This window comes from Falco naumanni, chromosome 13, assembly GCF_017639655.2.
Source record: "Falco naumanni isolate bFalNau1 chromosome 13, bFalNau1.pat, whole genome shotgun sequence".
Taxonomy (NCBI): Eukaryota; Metazoa; Chordata; class Aves; order Falconiformes; family Falconidae; genus Falco; species Falco naumanni.
The window spans coordinates 21,460,684-21,476,859 of NC_054066.1; the positions used below are offsets into that span (position 1 = coordinate 21,460,684).

The 16,176-nt window shown below is 43.3% G+C and overlaps 3 protein-coding genes across 4 annotated transcripts in view; 1 reads left to right on the forward strand and 2 right to left on the reverse strand.

Annotated features, from left to right (window-relative positions):
• USP13 (ubiquitin specific peptidase 13) overlaps window positions 1-702 on the reverse strand; it is a 56,503-nt gene extending 55,801 nt beyond the window's left edge. Inside the window, exon 1 of one of the 2 annotated variants that reach the window (XM_040613772.1) lies at window positions 357-702. In XM_040613772.1, the coding sequence (XP_040469706.1) occupies window positions 357-509 (153 nt within the window). In that variant the 5' untranslated portion in view covers window positions 510-702. The remainder of the gene's footprint in view (window positions 1-356) is intronic. The other variant, XM_040613771.1, reaches the window with a different exon arrangement.
• A 3,683-nt stretch (window positions 703-4,385) lies between these two features.
• On the reverse strand, window positions 4,386-9,293 carry NDUFB5 (NADH:ubiquinone oxidoreductase subunit B5). Its single transcript, XM_040613381.1, has 6 exons — window positions 9,137-9,293; window positions 8,355-8,443; window positions 7,386-7,452; window positions 6,579-6,640; window positions 5,475-5,581; window positions 4,386-4,619 (listed from the first exon to the last, which is right to left on the reverse strand). Exons 1-6 carry the CDS (start codon window positions 9,261-9,263, stop codon window positions 4,499-4,501), a joined length of 573 nt encoding a protein of 190 aa, XP_040469315.1. The 5' UTR covers window positions 9,264-9,293; the 3' UTR covers window positions 4,386-4,498.
• A 114-nt stretch (window positions 9,294-9,407) lies between these two features.
• On the forward strand, window positions 9,408-15,757 carry MRPL47 (mitochondrial ribosomal protein L47). Its single transcript, XM_040613181.1, has 7 exons — window positions 9,408-9,531; window positions 9,994-10,139; window positions 10,734-10,794; window positions 11,586-11,682; window positions 13,381-13,511; window positions 14,923-15,018; window positions 15,463-15,757. The coding sequence occupies exons 1-7, from the start codon at window positions 9,431-9,433 to the stop codon at window positions 15,578-15,580; spliced, it is 750 nt and encodes a 249-aa protein (XP_040469115.1). The 5' UTR covers window positions 9,408-9,430; the 3' UTR covers window positions 15,581-15,757.
• Window positions 15,758-16,176: the final 419 nt, after the last annotated feature.

The window sequence follows — 16,176 nt, forward strand, 5'->3', positions numbered from 1 at the left end:
GTGAGGCGCCCCGACAGCCGCAGCCCGCGCGGTGCGGGGCAGGCCGGGCCCCCCCGCCGCGACCCCCACGCGTGGCGGGGCGGCAGCGAGGCCGGGCGGGGACCTGGCTGCGGCGGAGGCCACGGCAGGTGGAGGCAGGCGAAGGAAGGGATGGGGAAGGTTGTGAAGCCTGAGGGGGAGGCGGCGGCTCGGGAGGAGGGCGAGGGGCTGCCGTGGGCGCCGGAGGTGCAGCGGGGAGCGGGGAAGGGGCCGTAGGAGGGGCGGGATTTGCCGCAGGGCGCCGGCGGAGGGCAGGTCGGTAGCCCGCGGCGGGGAGAGGGAGCGGAGGCAGCCGGGGGCGGCTTCGCTGCACTCACAGGCGAGTCGTAGGAGAAGGCACATTCCGTCTTGTAGACCCGGTCCCCTGACTTGGGCACCCGGATCGTGGGCATGTAGGGGACGAGCAGCTCGCCCAGGTCCCCGGCGGCCATCTGCGCATCGCCGCCGCTGAACAGCGCGGCCCGCTGCATGCTCCCTCCCTGCGGCCGGCCGGCCGACGGCGAGCGGGCGATGCGAGGGCAATGGAGGCAGAGGGCAGGCGGGCCCGGGGCAGGGCGCGGCGGCGGCGGGAGCCGGGCCTGAGGGAGGGGAGGGGGAGGGAAGATGCTATTTTTAATCCAATGGCAGCGGGAGCGGCACCAGCTGCGACGGCACTTGGGGGTCCCAGCGAGGGCGGGAGGGAAGGAGGGGCAGGGCGGTGGGGGCGGGCCGCGCCTGGCAGCCCCCCGCGGCCTCCTGCCGTCCCTCGGCGGCGGGCGCGGTGCGGTGCCCCCGGCGGTCGCGGGGCCGCTCTCCTGAGGCGATTCCCGCCCCGCGCGCGTGCCGCGGGCGGCCGTTAGGCGGCAGCCGGGGCCGCTCCTCCCGCCCCGCTCCCTCGCCCGGGCCCCGCGGCAGCCGGGGTCAGGCCGCGCCCGCCCGCCGGGGAGCGCGCACGCCTTTCGCCAGAAAAACCTTGCTTTCCCGAAGAACTTCGTCTCCCGGTCTCTCAGTGCAGCTCGGAGCACGTCTCCCTTTGCCCCCTACTACTCTGCTACAGGCTCTTTCATTTATTTTTCAGGCAATCCAATACTAATACCTGTGTTTCAGGTGCCGGTGGCGGGGATTTGGAAGCCACACGTGCCTAGAACAAGCCTTTTGCCTGCCAAGTCCCTCAGCTGCGAGGCCCAGCGGTGCAGCGGACACTGGGCAGCGGCGAGAGCGGTGCCCGTGGGCCCAGCCGGCCAGGGCAGGCGGAGTAGGGCGGTATGGAGGGACAAGCTGTTGGGATACAGAGCGGGAATGCCCAGCCTGAGATGTCTAAGGAACCCTGTGGCAGTGCCAGTAGCCAGCCGGTAGCCAAACCCAGATTTCATGCCTTGAGGGACGGTACCTTTAGCTCAAAATGACATTTTTATGGCATTTGCTGTGTTTCTCTTTGCTTTTCACTTCTAAAGAATACTGTTAGGGGAAGGAGGAACAGGGTGAAGTATCTTTGTAGGACAAAAAACATCAAAATTTAAGTTTTTCAAGCCATATCAAATAACTATTGCATAAGCCTTGACAGCAGCAGGATTAAAGAAATGACTGATCCATTTAAAATTAAGATGTATAATGTAGACAAACAGCCCTCCACCTGCAGTCCACATCACATCCAAGGATTCATCAATCACTTCCAAGCAGGTGACGTGACCTTTGCTAGAACCACCTTTCACCTCAAAAATCAGAAGTTCTAGTAAAATCTCAACAACAAAATTGAAAAGTAAGGTTTTATTCAACTACAATGTAATTCAACTACAAAAACAGTCTGTGAGAGATAGCAGATCGGTGCAGTCTGTTCTCAGCAATTTAATCAAGTGTTGGGAACAATGTGAAATACCGAGGGCAGAACATGATGTCAGTGGAATGACCTTAGACTTCAGAACAGACATTATGTTGAAGACTTGTGAGCATTGCTGGATGCTGGATAAAAAACCCACACACACAAATACAGGGTCACCAGACAGATTTATTTTACCCAAGACAACTTTGTACTTTTTTAATAGCTTCTGTTATGATTAATCCAGCATTTATAAACAATGAAAGCCATAAGAAGACATGTGAGCTGCCTGATCTGAAACATTGACTCAAACAAAAAGGACAAGTCAAATCACCGATACAAAATCAGTCTTTTCTAAAGTTTGGCACTGCTAGGAAACAGCAAAACGGACAGTCTTTGTTTCAAATAGTTGGTGCAATGTTGCTTAACATAAAGGAAAAAAAGTGTGGTTTAAGTTTCAAACCACAAAATGATCACAGGTTACTAAAGGACTTGGGCTTACTTCCTTAAAAAAAGTGAGAATTTTTAATGTGGATGAATAGTTCAGGGTCATAAACTTTAAGAGGCACTTTCCATCGTTCTCCCTGAGGCATGTAAAACCAGGGGAGTACCTTGCCGGTAGAACCCGAGGAAACACGTCCCCCACAGTGGCAAGTCTGCCGGATGAAGAGTGCACCCCCTTCATATTCCCTGCTAGTTGTCTAAAGTGTAGAAAAATAACTGTAAAGCTCTAAAAACACGTGGCAGGTACATGTGTGGATGTCCTTGGGGGCAACTTGCCTTATTCACTTTACATGTTTCTGCATTTCTTGGTTAGTAGGGGTTGCATGGCACATATCCACTTCAGTTTTTATATAAACTCTTTTGGTTTGCTTTTTTCCTTCCAATTCACGCTTGAAAAGCAGCCTTTGAGTTATTCTACATGTTACCAGGAAGGTTTACCCTTTTCATCTTCAAAAACTGCTTATACAGCTTCTCTACACTAAATGCATTGGGAGTATAAAGTTTTGAGTTTTCATCTTGAGATTTCGCTGACAAGACATATTTTTATGTACTAGAAGTTGTGTAATCACACAGCTGAAGAAGGTCATAAGCAGGGATAAGGTGGTCCATAAAGCCCATTAACCTTCTCCCTGGCTTGATCCTTGCTCTTCAGATATCTAGCAATCCTTTCATTACAAACTTCAATAAGCATTTTCCTATTTTTCCCTTGTTCATCTTACTAAGCAAGCCTGTTACAAGAAGTAGAAAGTTAACAGTATCAGTAACTTGAATATATTGCTAAAGATGTTAAATGTACAGCATTACTAGGAAAATACTTAAGTTTTAATATTTGTCCACTGAAATTCTTCCTTCTCACGAGAAGTTTTACATGACAGAGCATAGCTTCGGAACTGTGGCGGCATTTTCAAGACTACATGAAAGACTTGGGCCTCCAAAATCCACTACAAATCAGTAAAAAGTGAATTTATACGCACCACACACTTTAAGAACTTTTCCTTTGCTTTCTGCTCCTTCATCTGACTGTGGATAGTCACAGGCAAACACTTCTGCCTAAATTCTGCCTTCTGAAAACACAGGAGATATCTGATGTAATAAAACCAAAGCTGCCTTACAATTAATTTTAAAGACTACCCTCCCCACAACTACTTGGCACATGATTCTCCATGTCACTAGATACATACTTAAAACATGAACGTTATGTGACAGTGGTAGGTGCCCCTCAGTAAGGAGTTTTCTGAAATACTAACATAGTGCTGAGCACCGACTGTTTTCGTCAATGAAGACTTTCTGCCACGAGGGATTATGTACCTCTGTTTTAGATCTATTACTATTTAGAATAGGAAGCAAGCATCACAGCAAAAGTACCTGTTATGCTTTTAAAGCTCATTTAAAAACAAAATTGAAAAAAAACCAAACAAAAACATCCAGAACAATGTAGAAAGGTGTTCCAGAGACCACTTTTTGGATGATCTACACAGAGGATTGTCCAGTTCAGAAAGATGCACAAAGTCAATCATCTTTGCTAGTCTGAGGGGTTTTTGTTTTTAACTGTCTGTATAAGAAGTCTTTTACAGACGGACCACAGGAGGTGAGATGAGAAAATGAATGAGCAGACAAGCATGAATTACACATGCACAAGAGGAAAAAAGTTTGAAACTGGTGACAAAACTAATAAAGGAAGAGCAACATGGCTGACATGAGCAGGGATGAAGGGCATTAACTTATCTAAAGAGAGAAGCTTTTGAGACAACGCAGAGAAAACGATAGCACATGTTGACCAACATAAAAGTTGGGGAAAAAATAGTGAAAGATTAGTCTGACTACAAGTAATGAGAAAGAAAGTATTTGTCCGAAGTGGTAGATATAATCCTCATATTCCAAAGATCTGAAGGTATTTTTCTTTCTTCATCTTCCACAAATTACCTGACACAAGGCATTAAAAGTAATTGTTGGCAACTGACATAAGGCATTTTTTCTGATTAACAACTTTAACAGCTATATAGCTTAACTGCCACACAGTTTCTTTCAAATTATCAGAATCAACACAAACATTGTTTATTTTTATTAATTTCCATCAGCAAACAGCAGGATGTATATTACATAGCTCAGTCACAATTTGTCGGTATGCATTTAAGACCACGTGTATTGTCTTAAAATTATTTAATTGTCAGGTGTGGATTTCATAGAATTGTCAACAAGATTTTTATCAGGTGTTTCATAATGATACCAAGGTCCATCTCCCCTGTGTCTCATCAGTTTACGTGCCTCCAACTCCATCAGCCTAAAAAAAAAAAAAAAGAGCAACAGATACACTTAACATGAAGTTTACTGGGTTTAATTATACATGTATCTATGTTTAACATCAGGGCATTACTGACAAAAGCAGTGAGTTTAGCGTCTATGGTTCATAAATACTACTGAAGCACAGGCAATATCAAAATATGAAGCGTTCAGCTAAACCATGAGCTATTACATTCTTCCATTCCAAATTTTTTCGGCAAGTCATCTCACAAAAGAGTAACAAATACATCAGTTCTGTCACAGGCTCTTGCCTAGTAAGGGACTAGACAGTTTTGATACAGCTTTTAATGAAAAATAAATAGAAGCAAGAAAATCATAAGTAAATGTGATGGGAGAAGAAGCTATGCTATCTCGGTCCCAATAGCAACAGTTCCTGGAACTCAAACTTTATTCTAACACCACAGTAACACTAACACACTTACACTTCTGTGTAAGTATAAACTCAGTACAATAATGTCGTTGCTGCCCACAAAATTTTCAACACCAACAAGGATCACGATCAGTCCTGTAAACTGTAATTTAGCCACTTAATTAAGCTATGAGCATCAGACTTGGGAAGACAAAACTATGCCTTTATAAATGCAAACTGCTTTTAAGAGAACCTGTTGTTTTACAAGACTGCCCTTGGATTGTTCCAGTTCTGATAACGTTAATACTGAAGAGGCAGGGACTACAGATACCGTAACCTCCACTTCAGCACCAGCCAGTGGAGCAAGCACTCAGGGTCAAGTGGTACAGAAATAAGCCCTTCATGTCAGCCTCTATCTCAGTATATTAAGCAAAATAAAAAAGTAAAATACAGTATGTATCAGTATTTGAAAACCTTCAACTATACCTAAGTTCAGTTTTCTTTGCTTCAACATCAAGCAAAGCCATCTGTTTCTCATAGTCCTTTTCAGGGGGATCAAGCAAGTAACGAGCTATCCAGCGACTTATAGGGTGCTGAAAAATATAAAAGCAGAGATTATTTATGCAATTTCCAAGTAGAAATGTCATCATAATTAAATCATTTTCTATGTTCCCAGTCCTGAAAACATGTCATCAACACTATGGGTGCTGCCATTCAAACCATAACAGTTAAGTTAAAAATGCGCTCAACTATTTGAAAGAGCAGAACCCTAAAAAGCTGTATTTCTTTTGCCATTTTTAATGCCAAAGTAACCTGCAGATGACTATTCTGTAGCAAAATTAAGTTACTGGAAGACACGTAATTTATTTTCTTTCTGATGAAGTTCCTTAAACTGCCACTGTAATCACAGAAATAACTCCAAACCTCTGACCGTAATCAGTAACATTTTAAAGTTTTGCTTCCACATCGAGGTCATTTCACTAGGAACAAAAGCCTAGATGAGTTGAAACAGTCATAACAGCATTGCTGAATTCAATTACTTCTTATCAAAATCAAAATAGTGCTTGCAGCAAGAAGTCAGGGACTAATTTTAAGAAAATACAGTGATGTGAAAGAAGCATAACTTTTAGTTTCTGACTATAAAAACCTTCAGTTAGTTCTAGATATAAAAGCATGTGTGATGTTGATGTCACTTCAAACTCCAGTATCTTGAGATGGTCTAGTTCCAGAGCAAGAAAGACAAAAACTGCCTGCTAAGAATAGAGAGAACAGAAGACTGTTCTTACTATTTAGGAGTATGATAAAAGAATTCTTGGCATATAGTTTTAGCAGTTTACTTGCATAAAGTTAAGGACAATTTGCATCTACTTGTGTCAATAAACAGATTTCCTACAGCAACACATGTGTTCTGTAAAGCTGGAAAAAAAGTTTACCAAAATCATAACTGCACAATTTGAGTTCTACTGCACCGATACCCAAAGGCAGGGATAAGGCCACCCTCATTATCATACTCCACACATTTTACTCCCGAAAGTACGATCAAGAGGAAGGCTGTCCATAACATGCCACCCTTTTACATGTTACACTCACTTTGTAATATTCCCAGTAATCTGGAACATACCCTTCAGGAATCTCTGCAAGTTCAGCTTCACCTGACAAGGAAAGGAGGGGAGGAACATTTAATTCAAGTATTATTATTATTTTTTTAAAGTACCTTATGTTCTGCCTTTCACATTAAGGAAAAATTGTTATTTCACATAAAGAGCACTTAATCCCTCAATCTGAGCTCTATTCAGTAAAATTGGACCTGTAATTTTTCCAGACACTTCACACCGCAATTCACATCTAGCTCACAGACTTTAAGCCACACAACAGAAGGGCGAAATCAGCAGCTGCACAGAAGAAATAACTTGGATCAAGTCCACAGAAATGCCCTTTAAAGTATATGAGCTAAAAGCATGGATTTTTCCTTATTTCTCTATTAAATTAATTCCATATTATTATAGTAGTAGATTTAAAACTTGTACTGTCAGGCTGAATTTTGGGTTTTTTGCTAGATAAAAAACGACAGTTGCAGCGTATGCAGCCTTAAAGAAGTACGTAAAACAAGATAATACAAGTTCCTCATATGAATACAGAACGGTTCATGAAACCTCACTGCTGTTTGAAACTGTCAAAAGATGGAATTTTTCTGTTTTTAAAAAAGCAACAACTACAGAAAAATAAAAATGCTGGTAACATCTATGTACTTATACAATATTACTGTAACTGTTAGGCCTATTTCATGGTCTTCCAAAAAGCAAGCCTTAAAAGATCTCTGCTTTCTATCCAGCATACTTAAGTTTCCATTTAGCAACTCTGACTGTGTACTTAGCTTTGTCAAGACAGAGCACTCACCAATGAATATGTTGACATATGTTATGAATAATGCCGCTGGTATTCCCGTCAGAAATATATAGAATCTCTGTATAGGTGATAAAAAGAAAAAGAAACAGTATGGGAAACTCGGAAGCCTGACAAAAGTTAGATAAGATTAGTCTGGTAATGATGCAACAGCCAATAATTCTCTGCTTTGCATTCACAGGTTAGGTAGGGATGTTGTATGTGAAGACATATTGCTCCTTAAAATGCATTAATTAAAAAAAGATAATACAGAAACAGCGATGCTGTGTCAGTCCATGAGCCTATTTAGTTCAACTTTCAATCTCCCGGAGAGGTCAGTCTCTGCAGAAGCAGACAGGAACGCTCTCCACGAACGTGATGACTGGCTTCAGCGTTTCACTGTAATGAGGCGCTAACACCAATGCAATATAATCCAACATAAATACAACCGCTGCTGGCTTTGGTCACCGTGGAAGACAGATGCAGGAAGCCTGATCACACAAAGGGAGTTGTATCAAATTGGCTGTTACCTTTCATAATAATCTGAAACCAAGCTTTTTAGCGGTCAAACTCAGGTCAGGCTTCCTAAGTCTCATCTGTGCTATTAGTGGTTTAGGGAACTGAAGGCAAACCCTACAGAAGAGTAACATCATACCTTTTTAAAAGAAGGACGGAATGGAAAGCATTTGTAGGTTATGCATGTATGAACACAGACACATAATTTAAGAATGCTACTACAGCATTAATTTAACTACCTATCACAATCTTTGCCATGTAGCCAATCGTTTTACTTTACCTGGCCCTGATTTTACAACAGACGACAAAAATTTCATTAGGAGGACTGGAAGTTCTTATTTATGCGAATAGCACCAAACGCATTTTAGACACCACCTCATGAACAACAGGGAAAGCTATATTTTAGACACTTTCACCATTTGCGAGCAACGTGTCACACTGAATGTAATAAATTTGTTTTTAACTCACCAACAAGTTCAGAAATCGAGTATCATAGAAACTTGTTGCCTTGATAATAAACATTCTCTTCCCATGGTCGCTGCTATGTCGCACAGGTGCTGAAAGCAGAACCAAAGCATTATGGTTTGTTTTTTTTTTTCTCCCTTTCATGATTGTGCCACGTAAAAAAAAAAAGAAAAAAAAAAGGAGTATATAGCACCAGTATATAGCACCAGCTGAGTAGTTAGGCACTGCTTTTCTGGAGGATGCCAATATTCCTCAGAGCCTGCGTGAACTAATCTCCTGTATTGCTAAACCACCTGTTTTTCTTCTTAACTTTAGACGCTGTTTCTGCCTGTAAGTCCCAACAAATAAATCACTGAATACACACAGGGCCAAGGAAATCCACACATCAGCCGTGTTCACAGGTCTGGCCTCCCACCAATTCCCATCCCTGTTTTGCCCAAGAAACGGGATTTCTCAGCGGAACGGAGCTACGCGCAGTGCCCCGCGGGGCCCTTCCCCGCGCCCACAACGGGCCGCTCAGCACCGCGCTCCTGCCCCAGCCCCGGCGCCAGGCCCGGGCCCGCCGGCCCCCTCAGCCCCGGACGGACGGACCCCCGGCTCCGCCGGGACGCGGCCCCCGTCTGGCACCGGCCGCCCCGGGGGGGCCTCTCTGAGGGGCCTCCGCGCCCCTCTGCTCAGCAGGACACCTCAGCAGGACACCTCAGCAGGACCCCGCTCCTCCGCTCCCCAAGGTCACCTCGCCCCTGCCACCCTCGCCCTCCTCATTCCCGCCGCCGAGGCCCTACCGACGGTGCCGGGGAGGCGGGCGGTCCCGACAAGCCAGGGGAGGCGAGCGCTGCCCGCCGCGCCGCTCGCCACCCGCCGAGCTCCCCAGGCAGCCGCTGCCCGAAGCAGCAGGCTCATGGCCGCCATAGCTGGACCTGGCACGGGGGCGGGGCCGGCGGCGCCGCTGCTTTCCGCGGTGAGGTGAAGCTAGGCAGCCGCCATCTTGGAAAAGGGCAGAGCCTTCCGTCACCTTCCGGCGCCCTCGCGGGATGCCGTCCGCGGCGCTGGGCATTGTGGGAGGGGCAGCGCGCGTCATGGCGGCGGCCGCGGCGGTGGCTGCGCTGTGCCGGCGCCTCCCGGGCGCGCTGCGGCTGTCAGGAGCGCGGCCGGGCTCCGCGGCTGCCGGCCCCCCCGGGTAGGCTCCGCGGCGCGGGGGCTGAGGCTCGGCCGCCGGCTGGCTGGGGCGGGCTGCGGGGCGGGCTGCCCGCGGGCGCCTGGGCCGAGCTTCCCCCGCCCGCTGCTGGGCCGCCGGTGTGCCTGCGCCTCCGGCCTGGCTCGGGGTTGTGCTTACACCCTGCGCTTGCTGCTTTCGCCGTTTGGGCACCATAGGAGAACGTGTTCTTGTACCGCGTAGTTCAAACTTATTATTTTAATTTTCAAATTTTTATTTATCCCCGAGTATATGTATTAAGTGAGACGTGGGGGAGGAGAAAACACCAAACTGACATTTTTATGAAGAACTAAACCCGTGCCTTTTCCCCCCCTAGACTGGGGCATTCCTCTGCCTGTAGGTCCTGTGCCTTTGAATTAAACAGTCCAATGTAGGTGAATATCATTTTTCTTACCATACATAGTTTTCCTTCTGATTCTTATGCAGATTGACGCTGAATCTATTCCACAAGGGCCTAGCAAAAGTTGAGCCCCTCTGTCAGCTGAAGTTTCTGCACACTACTTTGTCTCGGAAAGGTCTGGAGGAGTTTTTTGATGATCCAGGAAACTGGGGAGAAAAAAGTGTAAAGTCTGGTGAGTTTTGTTTAGCATTTCTGATGGCAATCTTTGAGTCACTTTTGCTCAGCTGAAATCTGACCTGTTCTTTTGTGTTATTGGAAGTACTCCTAGCTACATGAAACTTTATTTATATGTGTATGTACATACATATACTTGTGCATCTTTATGCCTGTTAATTTTGCCTGCGTGTATTCCGTGCTTATGAAAGCAAGTAGCTCTATGCAGCAAAATATTGTGTTGTAGATCATCTGCCTTGCTCTTCAGTGTGCATATCACAGAAGAGTTGTTCTTTGAAGAAATATACGGTACTATGGAAGAAAAATACTTCAGCGTAAAGATTTATCTTATAGATATCCCTGTTTCCAGCCTTTTCTAAACACAAATAAACAGTACATGTAATTGCCTTTTTAATGTATTTGTATATTGAAAGTAGAGCTGAATATCCACAAGCACAGCTTCCCAAGCAGTAGTTTTTTAAAAAAGTTGTCCTTGTTCTGTTACGTCAGCTGAGCCTGCTAATAGAAGCATGGGTGGGGTTTTTTTTCAGAATTGGTGAACTTTGTTCTATTAACTTGATCTTTTAATTTTTAATTTTATTTTTTTTTACAGGGGATGCATGGAATATAAAGCAACTAAGGGGCAAGAGTAGTGAAGACTTGCACAAACTTTGGTAAGTAAATTTTACTGGAGTAGCTTCTCTTGTTTCAAAGTAGCTCTGCACGTTGTATTAAAATGTGGCTAGTGAACTTACTAGCCAGTAAATTTAGTCTGCCATACAGCTCTGCATGCTTAAGCCTACTTTGGGCTTGGAACAGCCAAGGTTCTGGTACTGCTCAGAATACAAGAGCCATACTGCACGTGGTTGTGTGATGGTTGTATCCAGTACAAAAACTTCAGGTTTGGTACAACGAGGCTGAGTTTAAACTCTTTGGGACTTGTTTGAACTGAAAGACACGCTTGGTTGTAAGTGACCTCTGGTGAAGCTAACAAGTAAATTAGATCAGGTTGCTCAGGTCTCCGTCCATTCTGATTATGAAAGTCTCTGAGGCTGGAGACTGCATCACCACTCCAGGCAACCTGTGCCAGGTTATTACCGTGAATAGTTTTTACCTTGCCATGTCTTGTCCTTTTGCTGTGCACCTGTAAGAAGAGTCTCTGTCCAGGTAGTGGAAAACTACTTGATGTTAACCTCTTCCCTCCATAGCCTTCTTTGTTTCAGGTTAAGTAAACCTGTCTTCCTCAGCCTCTCCTTGTACATCCTGTACATCAGCCCTCCCCTCGCCACCTTTACTGGGCTTTCTCCAGTTGGTCAGTATCTTTTTGCATCCTTCTATGAAGCTAGCAGGTATAGGGTATGGGATTATAGGTTGGATAACGGTGCTCAATCCAGCAGGGTAGTGAATCAATAATCGCTAACGCATCCAGAAATTATTTTTTAAGTACTGTGCCTTTCTGATCTAGGTATGTCCTACTGAAGGAAAAAAACATGCTTTTAACGTTAGAGCAAGAATCAAAAAGACAACACAGGCCTATGCCAAGTCCAGAACGACTAGACAAGGTAACTTTTTCATACTAGCTAAAAATATAACTGTAAGGAAAATTGCTGAATGAAAGATGAAGTGTTTGTAACCTTGTTGCAGACCTTTTTTTTTAAGCTATTTCCCTGATTTTTGTATATGCACAAACACTGTGCCCAAGCAACATAGTGGGAAAGGCCTCTCCACCTGCTATATCCTGTATCGTGTTAAGAAATACTTCGCCATCTTCATGCCCTGAAACTGCACTAGAGGATTTTTAGAAACTTTCCAGTAAAACTTCAACATTATCTCTATCCTTACCCTCCAACTTTTTTTTAGCTACTTAACTGCTGCCATCTCCTTGCCTCTGACATTGTCATCTCCAAACTTGGGCCCTTTGGTTCGTGTTTGTCTTCACTTCTGTCATTCCCTCCTTCTGCATTATTGCGGTTCTGCCACTGATTTATTAAATTCTTCACTCAGTATCTTTACTGTTGAAAACTTGATTTACTTATAAATTAACTGCCATCTCTATGCTTATGTCTCACAGATGGAAATCGGCACTTTCACTGGCCAGTTAAATAATACAGCTGTTTGACACAAGAGATACTCCCAGATACCCCTGTATTTATCCAAATTGATTTGTGAAAAGACTGACCTTTACACTGTTAATCTGATTTTCTTCATATGGTTAATAATTTGACTGTTACTTGCCACCACATGCACCTGCAACTGCATTATGATTTTTTTGTGTCAGACACGGATTTATTTGGTCTGTTGTCATTTCATCACTGTACTTATACACTAGGCAAGATCCAATATAAAACTCTTCTCTGGATCTCTTAGTGTACCTTGTTCTAATTTATGACAATACAGTACTTCAACTTTATCTTGTGATTCCCATTCTGAATGGTATTTTCTGCTTAGCCCCACCTACACATCCATATTCGGCAATTACAAATCACAGTAGAACTTGTTTTGGGAGAGAACTTAAGTAAGTGGCCCCAAGTGCTTCAAAAGTCAAATCTTACTAATTGCCTGTTTGGTTTTGGCTGAAGCCCAAGAAAAGCAGAAGTCAAGCACCAGTTAAATACTGTGATTGCAGAGACAAAATACAGCAATCTGCTTATTAAAATTTGCTCTAGCAGCTCCCCAACACATTTAACATTGCCATATGTAACGCAGTGTGTTACAGTAATCTTGTGAGACAGACCTGACTAAAAACTTTCAACTCAGTTGTCACAGTTAGGTCAAATCAGCTTTCTAACGCCAGCAGGCATTACCAAGGCTGTGACCAGACTCCAGAGTGAAGAACTAGAACAACAGCCAACCAGTACAAACCATCTGACAGAAAAACATACAGCGTTACCTTCTATTTGCTTCTCCTACTTCCTTCCCACCCTGCCTCAGAGCTTTCTATACTTCTAGCATCAGCATTAGATCTGGCTTTATGCATTAGCCAGCTAGCTTTTAATCAAATATCAGACCATCAGTTATTTCATATCTGTTCTACTTGTAAGTTAGATTTTTAAAGCACCCATTCTTGACTGTTTTAGTACACAGGGACAATTCAGCCATTTAACTCAGTCCACAACTGTGAGGTAACTCATGATGGAGCTCCTAGTCTGTTTTGCCTTTGCTTTTCCTTTTAAATTTTGTCTTAGATCTTCACTTGAGATCTTACCAATTGTCAGCATTGTGTTTTGTTGGCCCATCCTAAAACTGTGTCCTATTTCTAGGTTAAAAAGTCTATGAAAAATATAGACTTGGTTGTCAGAGAAAGAGAAATTGCTTTGAGGCTTTTACAAACTGGCCATGAAAAACCAGTACCTGGCGAGTGGAGGCATGACTTCCTGGGACGCACCTACTGGTATGGAAAAGAGAACTTTTTTTCATATGTGTGAATTTTTCTTGTGGCGTGTCTCTTTATCAGAAAATCCTTACAGTATATACATACCTTCTTGATTATGTATAGAAGGAAACATGTTTTCCAGTATTCAGTTCTCCTTGAGTGTTGTTTTTTTTTTATTGGTGTGGTTATTATTGTTGCTAAATAAATCCATGGCAAACTCTACCAATCATAACAGAGCTAGTGCCGTGTAACTAAGTGGTTTCTGTACTCAGAGGATGTCTGTTACTGTAGGTGTTCTGTAATGCATGAATGAACTAGGGAGTACTGTTCAAGTTGAACCATCTGGATGTCCCTAGTTAAAACGCAAAATCCGCATATCTGGGGACAATCACAGACTATTGCATGAGACCACATAAACATCCATTGGATTTCCCTACTTGGCAGATAATTAACTTGGAAGCTTCTACCTTTAGAATTATTATTGTCCAGATAGTTTCAGTAATCTATAATTTCAGGTGATGCTGCTGAAGGCTCTGGCAGGACCTGCTGTTTCATTAACTGGTATTTTACTGTCATCATATTGCCTTCAGAAGCACTAATTACAGTATTCAGCTTTGCAGTAACAGTGTAGATAACAGAAGGTCACACATTATAATAATGGTGACTTTTCCGTCATTATCCATTTGTTTGCCCGTTAAATATAAAACAGCAGTGTACTAGATGCACTAACTGCTAGATTTACATCTCTAGGGATAAGGCTTCTGTGTATCTCTTTCTGCTTGGAGAAACTGTCTACAAGGAAGGGTTTGCCCTTGTATTTGGAAGCCCAGTCTGCAGTTGAAGCAGGGGGAAGGGGCAGACAGTATGAAATGGTCTTTTAAGCTCATGCAGAAGCTGCAATACACATAGTAGTAGGTCTGACACAATCTGGATGCACTGGAGTCTGTAGGTGAGCCTGCACAAGCCATCTGTGCAGCCCATCTGCAAGAGAAACCCCAAGCAGAAGAGAAAGACTTATGTTCAGGCAGATTTGTACTTAACATGACACTCCTAACACTGGCATTTGAAAGAATACTGTAGTAGAAACAAAACTTTACTCACACAATTTGTTCACATTAGCGTTTGAAAGTTTTCTTATGGAGTAACTTCAAGTACAAGTGCAAAGAATCACTATCTATACTGGGCCCTCTCTTCAAACATATAGTTTTTGAAGCAAGATAGCTCTTGACAGAAAGACGCTGAGCTACATCGGAGATGTATTTACATACCAAGCCAGCAATAGAGCTGAAAGTAGATACCCACACAGAAATTCTGCGATCTACTGGTCAGACCCCTTTATCATTGTACTGTAACCAAGTGCAACTGGTAGAATTCAAGAATGAAGGCAAAAAGTGTATGTTTTGTAATCACTTTCATCTATCTTTAACAGGTACACTTATAAGGAATGGCCAATACCATGGTACTTGAACAAAAAATACCGAAAGAGGAAATTCTATTACTTACCTCATGTGGATCGCTTCATCAGGTAAAAAGATTTTTTTGACATTGAAAGTTATTTTCTGGCATGTTCCTCAGTCTTCCTTATTCCACTTCACAAGGAAAAAAGGAGTAATTATTTTGTTGGTTTTACAGCTAATACACTGAAAATAAGGCTTTTTAAAATTACAGCTTGCTCTTGTTTCTTTTTGCTGTTTCCATCTTAGTTATTAAGAGACTTGGTTATCTGTGAAGTTGCATGTAAAACTTTGTGCAGACTACCTGAGATCCTCCCAGAGGTTGAATTTCTGTAGAATTCAAAAGCAGCAGAAAACCAATATTTATTTGTTTAGCAGGCATTTTTGCTCATCAAAAACAAATTAATACTGAAGTTGTTAATCACTGGGAGCCTCTCTTTGATTAGGGGGTTGAGCTCATTAAGGTTGTTATACAATCTATCTAGAAATTAACCACACTGACTTCTTTATTTCAGGCTTAGACTTGAAAAATCTTTACGTATAAGGGCAAGAAGGCAAAACCTAGAGAGGAAGAGGCAGAAGCTCTTGCAAATTAAGTTCCCTCATCTTGCTGTGAAATCTCAAGGCCAGTAACATGCTGCAAGAGTGCTGCAAGCAACTGGCTGAGTACCTGAGTACCTCTGACTGGAACATGAAACGAGTTCTGAAACGAGTCGACAACTTGCCTGAGCATTCCTGAGGGTCATCTTCATCTGGTGTTTTTTTTTAATCCCACATTTGACTTAAATTAAATTTATCTGGAATGAAAAAGCAGCTTTGGTGCGTAACTGAAATTAATCCTAACAGTTGTTTTCTAGAAGCATTTGAAAAATGATGTATTAAACAGCTATTACAGCAGCGAGACACACATTAGCAGTGAAAAAGCAGCAACTGACTGCCCCATGGAAGTAGAGTGTCTCAGGATATTTACCCAGTTTAGTTTAAAAAATACACATTAAACCCAGACGAACATGAGAACCGCGGAAACTCACATACTAGCCTCTCTTCCCTGGTCATCTGAGTTACAGGTTTGTCACTTAAGCTACACGTGCTTTCTGCATAAAACCAGAGGGAAATAGGCTTTTTCAGTCTGCTACAAGGAGATTTTCCCTGCTTAAAGTCCAGTTTGTTAGAAAGTATGAAATACTTAGAACGTGAACTTTCACCAATGCAGTTTTGATACCTAGATT

Bases quoted from the DNA above. Each gene is read 5' to 3' on its own strand.
- NDUFB5 (XM_040613381.1), bottom strand. From the start codon at position 9,263: ATGGCGGCCATGAGCCTGCTGCTTCGGGCAGCGGCTGCCTGGGGAGCT. The intron at 6,641-7,385 runs GTGAGTGCTCTG...TTTCCTTGTCAG, and splicing joins ATATGTCAACATATTCATTG to GTGAAGCTGAACTTGCAGAG. The intron at 5,582-6,578 runs GTGAGTGTAACA...TATATTTTTCAG, and splicing joins ATTACTGGGAATATTACAAA to CACCCTATAAGTCGCTGGAT.
- MRPL47 (XM_040613181.1), top strand. From the start codon at position 9,431: ATGGCGGCGGCCGCGGCGGTGGCTGCGCTGTGCCGGCGCCTCCCGGGC. The intron at 11,683-13,380 runs GTAACTTTTTCA...TCCTATTTCTAG, and splicing joins GTCCAGAACGACTAGACAAG to GTTAAAAAGTCTATGAAAAA. The intron at 15,019-15,462 runs GTAAAAAGATTT...TCTTTATTTCAG, and splicing joins CATGTGGATCGCTTCATCAG to GCTTAGACTTGAAAAATCTT.